The sequence below is a fragment of the Hordeum vulgare genome, chromosome 6H, assembly GCF_904849725.1.
Source record: "Hordeum vulgare subsp. vulgare chromosome 6H, MorexV3_pseudomolecules_assembly, whole genome shotgun sequence".
Lineage (NCBI taxonomy): Eukaryota > Viridiplantae > Streptophyta > Magnoliopsida > Poales > Poaceae > Hordeum > Hordeum vulgare.
The window spans coordinates 163876463-163885756 of record NC_058523.1 but is presented as its reverse complement, the minus strand read 5'-3'; the positions used below and the strand labels follow the sequence as shown (position 1 = coordinate 163885756).

Genomic DNA, 9294 nt, shown 5'->3' with positions numbered 1-9294 from the left:
TCAATATATATTCATGAACAATCTGATCATAAACCCACAATTCATCAGATCCCAACAAACACACCGCAAAAGAACATTACATCGAATAGATCACCGTGGGAATTGCGGTGAACTTTGTATCGAAAATCAAAGAAAGAGAGAAGAAACCATTTAGGTACTAGCTATGGACCCGTAGGTCTATGGTGGACTACTCACACATTACCATGGAGGCAGCAAGGTTGATCTAGATGACCTCCATGATTGATTCCCCCTCCGGGAGGGCGCCGGAAAAGGTCTTCAGATGGCCTTCCGTCAGAACAAAAGTTTGTGGCGATGAAAAAAGTGTTTCGGGTGGCTCTTTGTTGGTTTCACGATTTTGAAGAATTTATGGAGGTGGGGCTGAGAAGATATCAGGGCGCACCTACCCCCTAGGCGTGCCATGTTGCCTTGTTGTCCCCTCGTGTGTCGTCTGGTCTCCATGTGAAGCCTCCAGGTCCTCTTTTGGCCCAAAAAAACATCAAGCATTTTCACAATGTTTGGGCTTCGTTTGGTATTGGTTTCTTAAAAGGCCAAAAACATACAGAAAACAATAACTGACACTTGCACTGTGTTAATAGGTTAGTTCACAAAAATGATTTAAAATAGCATACAATTGCATATAAAGCATCTAAGATTGATAATATAATAGTATGAAACAATAAAAAAATACCAATATGTTGGAGACGTATCATATGCTCATGAAGGCCTACTTCGTCGAGGTATCGACGTATGCGGGTCACCTCTTTAGTAGGGGTATTAAATGCGTGGGTCACTTTTTGTCCGCATCGTCAAGGCTTGCGGGCAAAATTGCCATTTCCTTACTTGGCTTAGGAATGCTGCCGATTTGAGTGGCTTTAGTGCATATAAAAAATACCGGTGACGATGAGAGTGATTGCATATAGTGTTCCGACCAGCTACATGGATGAATATCTTCACATTAGCAAAGAAACCACCATCAAATGTGTCCATGTCTACGAAGAAAATGATTCAAGTTTTGGCCCGGAGTACGTTCGAGGTCCAAACAAAGAAGACACAAGGAAGCTCACGACAATGAACAAGGCATGGAGATGGTCACGCGTGCTAGGTAGCATAGATTGCATGCATTGGAGGTGGAAGAACTGCCCGGTAGCTTGGGCAGAGCAATACAGCATCCACAAAACGCAAACCCACCATCGTGCTTGAAGCCATGGCTTGACATGGTCTATGGATTTGGCATTGTTTCTTTGGTTTGCTGAGGTCTCTCAGTGATATAAATGTTTTGCAACGATCTCATATGTTTTCCCAGCTAGCTAGTGGCAAAGCTCCGGCTTACAACTATACCGTCAATGGCCATGACTATACCATGTGGTAGTATCTTGCCGACGGTATTTATCCTTCATGGTCAACATTTGTGAAGACCATTAGTGACCACAAAGGCAAGAAGCATGATTTTTTGCCAAAGCACAAGAAGCTTGCAAAAAGATATTGAGAGGGCATTTGGTGTGTTGCACGCTAGATTTGCCATTATTGGAGGTCCTCTCGCTTCACGGATAAAATAACCCTGAGAAACATCATGACTACTTGTGTTATTTTACACAATATGATCATTGAGGATGAGAGTGATTTGGACTTGGAGTACAACTATGACAATATTGGTAGCCGTGTGAAGCCTTTCAGGGACGTAGATGAGGTCAATGCTTTTCTTAAGACCTATAGAGAGATTGAAAACCGTGATTCGCACCACTAACTCGTGCATGATCTTATCGAGCATGAGTGGCAACTCTATGGGGGAGATAGATCCCCATTTGTATTCATTTTTACTCATGTATGATTTGAACAATTTGGTGTCGTAATAATTATTTTAATTTGAACATTTCTTGTATTAAAAACTATTGTTGTATTATGAATTGCTTCCCGAATAATTTATATATCTGTATCTTGAATTTATATTATGATTTTATTCTATTCATATCATTGAAATGTCTAACTTATTTGATGCTATGTAAAATTTAGAGAAATTGGATCTTTTGCCCCACTTTACTTTCCAATTTGATAATTTGCCTCCCCGAGAGACTGTCGGATGGGGCCGGGGCCACTAGAAACAACACTAAAGTAAATCATCCAACCTCTTGTAAAGTGGGGGCAAATCATCCAATCCTATGTAAAATTTACAGCGCCAAAAGCCCTTCGATGCGGAACAGATTCTGCAAACGCTAAAATATTCTGGAGCGTTTGCACTTTCGAAATATATTTTTACCTTATACCATTATTATGGGACGACCGGTTCCGGATTTGCTAGAGATGTTCTAAGCATATAACCTGTACAAGTCACAAAAAATGTTCGGGTTAGCATGCTTAAAATCCAAACGTTCCTAAGACTATCCACAATAGAAGTAACATAGGTAGTAACATAGATGCCACCTAAACAAAACATATAATGTGGTAACTAATAAATGAGAAGAAAGAGAAATTGAGTAACTTAGCACGTTATTTATGATAGGAGTAACATAACGGATACCAAGACAAGATGAGTCTATAGGCTAATAAATGAAATATTCAATGTTACTATCCACTATGAATGTAGTAACTTAGACTAGTAACATACTTCATAATAACTTAAACTAGTAAGATATGTACGTTACTACTCTATGTTAGTCCTTATTGTGAGTAGTATAAAACAAGGAAAAAGCTAACGCTCTACCGGCTGATCGCGCGGAGAGCTCCGCCACCCACACAGCCGTTGGATCGCTTGATCCATGCTTGATCAGGCACGTTCTTTTGCATAGTCTGTTATTTCTCTTGTTGTTTCTGCAACACGGCCACTGTTGCAGAAAGAGAAAGGAATTATTTTTTGCAACGAAGCGATTGTTTCAGAAACTCAAGCGTTGTTTCAGAAATTACCAAGTGCCCAGTCGAAACCCGTGCATAGAAAAAAAACTGCAACAAAGCGATTGTTTCAGAAACTCGAGCGTTGTCTCAGGAATTACGGGTGATCAGCCGAAGCGCGCGCGAAGAAAAAACCCTGCAACAAAGCGATTGTTTCAGAAACTCGAACGTCGCTTCAGGAATTACTGGATGCTCGGATGAAGCCCCGCGTGCAGATCGGCTGGATGGAGATAATCAAACGGCTGTAAAGGTGACGGATCATTGGAAATAATCCGTCGGTGGACGCGTAGCGTTGCCCATAAAACAATTACTAACACTTTTTGGAGTAGTTTATTTCTCTAAACACTTTCTTAAGCAATTACAATACCTATGTAGAGCCAACGCGTAGAGTAGGGCAAAGCTGCGATGACGCAGAATGAACTGTCCGTATGCGCAAGTCGACAACCAACTGACACGCCATCTGCCCATTCTTTACTCTCTCTCTCTCTGATGAAGCACCAGCAGGTCACTCACACCATCTCTCCTCGCCACTGCCCACTAAAATAGCCCGCCTCTAATCTCCTCATCGGATCAGAAGAATCCCAGCGAATCCAGGAAAGAAGGCTCCCACCGAATTCCGTCCGAGACGCAGAGTGTCAGCTCCGGTTCCGAGCGAATGGCGTCGCCGCCGGAGCCGGCGGTGATCCACGCGTGGTCGGCGCCGCGCTCCCTCAGCACCAGCCTCATGTACTCCTTCTCCCAGGTGAGAGAGCCTCGCCTCCGCCCCAATCCTCCTCCGCACACGCGCGAATCGACCTCTCGCCACTTCCTTATTGGCTCCGCGTGCGAATTCCGAGGGAGAACATGTACGGGAGAGGAGACGGGGGTGGGGGCGTCCAAACCCAATGCTCGTGTACTTGGTGGTCAACTGCTTTATGCTGCCCTGCCCTTGCGGCTTGCGCTCCGTTCGCCCTGAATAACGCTGCAACTTATACTAGTAGCTTATTGCTGCCTGCAGCAAGTAGATTAAGCAGCTTGCAGCTAAAAATCGTCATGCCCGCTCTCTCTGTTGGTACACGACACGGGTGACTTTTTTTTAACCCTCGTCTTTTCTTTTGCCTTGCTCCAGAGGGATGACATGGATGTGCTTGACGAGCCTCTCTACGCTAATTTCCTGCGTGTCACTGGCGTTGACAGGCCCTATCGCCAGGAGCTTCTCTCTAAAATGGTAAGACTTGAACCATGCTTGAGTTGTTTGCAACTTGAAGGGATTCGTTGCATAGCCATAATGATTTGCTGCCGGTATTCACCCAATGCTGCAGTGACCTCATGATTTATGTGAGTCTACATATAAGGTCGATTGGTCCGGAACCAGGGTTTGATTGGAGCCAATGAGCTGGTTGAGAAACGGGGAACTGGTTTTTGGTTATTACTACTTTATATGGACTGCATATCTTTATATGGATATTCATAACTTCTTTTTCCCTCAAAGACGGCAGGAGCTCTTTATTATGTACTCCCTGCCTTTGTCCCGTAATATAAGACGATTTTTGACACTACATTAGTGTCGAAAAACGTCCTACATTATGGGACGGAGGGAGTAGATGCTAATTGAACATATATTAATTTGGTGTGAGTCATTGTCTGGCGTTAGGACCATTTAAGAGGAAAATCCTCATTGTCTTATTAATCCATTTCCATGTAATGTGGAAAACGCTATTTTGCATACCGTCAATTCTGATTATACTATGTGAATGCTGCCTTGTGTATAGTTCAGACATTTGAGCATTTCCAGTGCAGGATCCTGATGGCAACAAAGTTGTCAAAGAAGTCATTTTTGGACCAGGAGAGAAAGCATATCGTTACTGCAAGGTGCAATTTCAATTCTTAAAGTGTCAGCGCATACCTCTATAGATTAATTATTACTCCATTATTCATTGCTCTCTTGATTATTGTTATGTGTAGCACATTGCGAAGCAGCGCCTCCCTAATCTCACAGGTGACCTGATGAAGAAGGGAAAACATTTCATATTAATACGTAACCCTATGAATATCCTTGTATGTGCCCCCCATTTCTCCGTGTAAAACTCATGCATGTTCCTAATTTCTGCTTTTATATTTGTTGTAGTATTTGTTAAATCAGCACGAGCTACTCTTTCCCTTATGCTTTGCATATTCAAAACATATGACCTCCTGATAATAGCATTCCATATACCTCAGCCGTCATTTGATAAAGTTGTTCCACCATCCTTCCTGGAGCTCGGTGTAGCAGAACTTGTCGCAATATACAGTGAGTTGTGTGATCTTGGGAGCCCTCCACCTGTGATAGATGCAGATGATCTCCAAAGAGATCCTGAGGTAAATCTGTTATTGGTTGTCTGCATGGTTTCATCTTTGGTGGTGAACTGGTGATTATATCACACCTAATAATAATATAAATGTATGCATAGGATCTGCAGTTACTGTTTGGTAGGTTGCTTCAAAGAATCTGGCATTGGAGTCCTCAAGCTATTAGGATATTTCCCTAATTGTAAATTTTTAGCTTACTCATAAATCATCTATTATTATTGTGTAGCAGTGCCTTGAAGGGGCCTGGCAGTGCAGCTTCAAACTATTAGGATTACTAAACACCAAACTGATCAATTTGAGTTCACTTCAGTTTTTACGGTTTGCAATCATGATGTCTGCAGTAGTTTCCATATTTATTACTCCCTCTGTTTTCATTTACTTCTCATATTAGCTTTGTCTCGAGTCAAACTTTCTAAACTTTGACCAAGTTTATACAAAAATATATTATCATCCACAATACCAAATCAATACCATTAGAATCATCATTCGATATATATTCATACCGTATATATTTTTTATTGTGGAAGTTTAGATTGTTTTCGATAAACTTGGTCAAAGCTAATATGCGGAGCAAATAAAAACAGAGGGAGTACATTTGAACATTTTAATGCATGAAGGCATTTTAATGGTATAACATTGCTTCACTATTATAGTAACTACATTTGCAAATTGCAATCCAATTCAATGCAGTTTGTTCCCCTATCAAATGCAGGCTGTCTTGAGTGGACTCTGTGAGGACCTGGGTATTCCTTTCCAGCCACAAATGCTCAAGTATGTGGGTCGTGCATAAGAATTAAATGGGTTTCATTGTCCAAGTTTCTCACTGAGTACACACATAGTAAGAAGGTGGTGTGCTTTCTTAAACCATTTGGATTGTTTCTAACTTGTAGATGGAAAGCTGGCCCCAGGGACTTTGATGGTATTTGGGCTCCCTGGTGGTATGAAAGTGTACACACATCAACGGGCTTCTCGAAATCCCGTCGTTACCCTATGGTAAGCCTGCATCAACCGTCTCTCTTGATTTCCAGTAATTTATTAGTACTTCTATTCTAGCTAACTGTGATAGCCTGGCTTATTAGGGATGGTAGACTACTCATATCAATGAGGAATTCCTTCTTTTTCGGGAGCCCATTCAAACAAAACTCCCAGGTTAAGCGTGCTTGGCTTGGAGTAGTTCTAGGATGGGTGACCAACCGGGAAGTTCATCCCGGGTGCGCATGAGTGAGGACAAAGTGCGCAGAAAAGACTAGTATTGATATGTGGGGCCAGTCTAGATCCCGCAAGGAGTAACGACCATCGGCGGGGGTGTCCGGGGCGTTACAAGTTTGGTATCAGAGCCGACCCTCGCGGTTACACGGATGTTTGCGGACAGGTGTGCAGTCATGTTGTTCATGACGTTGCACAGGCGTTTGTGCCAAGAGGGAACGTTCCTGTGGCCCGACGTGGACGTCGGTTCCTCTGAGTGGTGGTGTATGTGATAGCCTGACTTATTAGGGATGGTAGACTACTCATATCAATAAGGAATTCCTTCTTTTCCGGGAGCCCATTCAAACAAACTCGAAGTTCATCCCGGGTGCGCATGAGTGAGGACAAAGTGCGTAGAAAAGACTAGTATTATTATTCTCATAATCACGTTTATCCCACCCGTTTTTCCCTATTTGAGAGTTAGTTTGACCTGCTTTCGCCTATTTCCATGTCTAGTTTTCCACAACAGATTATAAAATAAGCACAACACAGAACAGTTCAGCAACCGAAACTGAGCCTAAGAATTATTACCTCTGGCCATAAAGCCTTATCGTAATTCCTTCTGGTGTATAGAGTAGCGGGTGTATTTATGAGAAGGTTTGGTATTGCATTTAACCCTTTTAATGAATCCCATTCCTTTTAAAAGAAGTTGTATCTAAGAGCAAGTCCGACAGTCCCCCTATCACATCCCATATACCCAACGAAGGGAAGAGAGTGAGAAAAAACGGTGCTTCAGCAGTTCCCCTATCACCATCCCCATTCCGGTGGCGCCACTATATCTTGCTCAGGATCGTGTTTGTGGGCTTTCTCAGTGTCCTCTATATCTTTTCTCATCTTTATGACAGGTGGGACCAACATATATACTCCCTCCATTCCATATTATTTGACGTCCTGGCCTCAAACTTTTTTTTTTCAAATTAATTGACGTCCTAGCGCACTACACTTAGCATTTTCCGCAGGTTTCCAAATTTGCCCCTCACTCTCTCAGGTCACCCCACTTCTCACGCACTCTCCCTCCTCCGTTTGCAATTATGGGGCGCTGGATTGATTTTTAGGATTAGTTTCCCTAATCTGTTGGATGTTTTCCAAAACATCAATTAATACGGAACGTAGGAAGTATATTTACCGAATTAGAGAGTGATATATGGGATGAGATTTGTTGGTTCTCCTGAAACTTGAGCATAATCTACTGGAGGAATCTTTTTAGAGGGGTGCCTATATGGAGATATAGGGGTGTATTTTGGAAGAGCTGTTGGACTAGCTCTAGTTATCAAGATACAGTTGAGTAGTTGACTTCATCTTGCTTTGATGTGTTATTTGGCGATTAAAACATGTCTTATTGTTAACATCGACCTTATTTGATTGCAGACTTTTCCATTTGCATTTTATGACCTACTTGAGCAAAGCTTGCCCTTCTACAATATGCTGAAGCGCCAGGTAAGGAGAACAGCAGGATCCCTGCTGCCACCACCGCCTGATCCTCCTCTTCCTGTACCAAGAAATAAAAAAATTCTTGTTTGGGTTGGAAATGAGCTTTTGCCACGTGATAGTGCAAGGGTATGCACTCGTAACTTTTGTTGTTTAATCAGCATTGCAACATTAAACTGGTCACACTTGATCAGTTGTCCCGATTCTTTTTTCTAATCATCTGTGATGTAAAGGTTTCAGTGTTCGATTCAGTTGTACAAGGAGGGGATGCTGTGTGGGAAGGATTGCGTATATATGATGGGAAAGTATTCAAACTTGAAGAACACTTGGATAGGTATATTACTTCTATATTTTATTTGGCTTGCCATAACTTTTCTGCTTATGATTAATTATGCAGTAACCCTCCATATTATTCTCTTCTAGATTGTTTGATTCTACAAAAGCTATGGCCTTCAGCAATGTGCCCAGTCGTGATTGGGTAACTACTTCTACTTACCTGCTTCTCACTTGTTATTTATAGTATTGCAAGAAAGAACCATGTAGCTGCTTGTTTGGCAGGCATCTTTCTATTTAGGTTTGTAAAATACTAATGTGTTTCCCAGTTTTTCATTTAAGAGGATTGCTGAAGGCTCACTTTGAAGTTTCAACCACTGAACTGAGTATTTGATATGCACGTGTTTTAATGCAGATTAAGGATGCAATATTTAAGACTCTTAATGCAAATGGGATGTTCAATGATGCACATATAAGGCTCACTCTCACCCGTGGGAAGAAGGTATTACTATAGATATAGATCATTACTCATCAGTATTATCACTTCCACTGTTCTGCAGTGTGCGTTTGCAATTTTCTTTCCACGACCTACTTATCCATTTTGTGCACTGCCTGCCTTAACTGTAGGTGACATCTGGAATGAGTCCAGCTTTCAATCTATATGGGTGTGTCTTGATTGGTATTCACATTTTGATCCCACTTTTTTTTCCTTGATTGTGTTTTTTGTGCTTAAATCTGTACATCATGTTTGTTATTTTCTGGTTTCTGACTAAATTATATTATCCTATTTTGTAATCATTTCTTATGAGTAGCAATCAGTGTTGGCGTGTAAGACCATACGAGTCGATTCGCTGACCTTCATTCAAAATATAATGACTCGTAAATGGTGACTGCCTGGTTGTGGTTTCACTGTCAGCATGTTTGCTGTATTTTATTGTTGGAAATGATGTGTGCCGTTGTGACCCTATTTGGTCCAGTCCATTGTCGTTGGAAGACTAGGTCGACTTAATAATGGTAAGACCTTATATTTGGTCTTTTTCAGTACTTGCGGAGTGGAAACCACCAGTTTATGATAACTCACATGGGATTAAGTTGGTAACTGCCACCACACGTCGTAATTCTCCAAATGTAAGACAC

General features: G+C 41.8%; 1 protein-coding gene across 5 annotated transcripts in view; it reads left to right on the top strand.

Moving 5' to 3' along the window:
- Nucleotides 1–3321: 3321 nt before the first annotated feature.
- LOC123406340 (branched-chain-amino-acid aminotransferase-like protein 1) overlaps nt 3322–9294 on the top strand; it is a 30454-nt gene continuing 24481 nt past the window's right edge. Inside the window, exons 1-13 of one of the 5 annotated variants that reach the window (XM_045099840.1) lie at nt 3322–3625; nt 3992–4090; nt 4663–4734; nt 4828–4920; nt 5083–5220; nt 5924–5982; nt 6102–6204; nt 7825–8013; nt 8118–8218; nt 8308–8362; nt 8573–8659; nt 8785–8836; nt 9200–9285. In XM_045099840.1, coding sequence (XP_044955775.1) covers nt 3539–3625; nt 3992–4090; nt 4663–4734; nt 4828–4920; nt 5083–5220; nt 5924–5982; nt 6102–6204; nt 7825–8013; nt 8118–8218; nt 8308–8362; nt 8573–8659; nt 8785–8836; nt 9200–9285 — 1221 coding nt within the window. In that variant the 5' untranslated portion in view covers nt 3322–3538. Of the gene's footprint in view, nt 3626–3991; nt 4091–4657; nt 4735–4827; nt 4921–5082; nt 5221–5923; nt 5983–6101; nt 6205–7824; nt 8014–8117; nt 8219–8307; nt 8363–8572; nt 8660–8784; nt 8837–9199; nt 9286–9294 lie in introns of those variants that run through there. The other 4 variants (XM_045099839.1, XM_045099838.1, XM_045099837.1 and 1 more) reach the window with 4 other exon arrangements.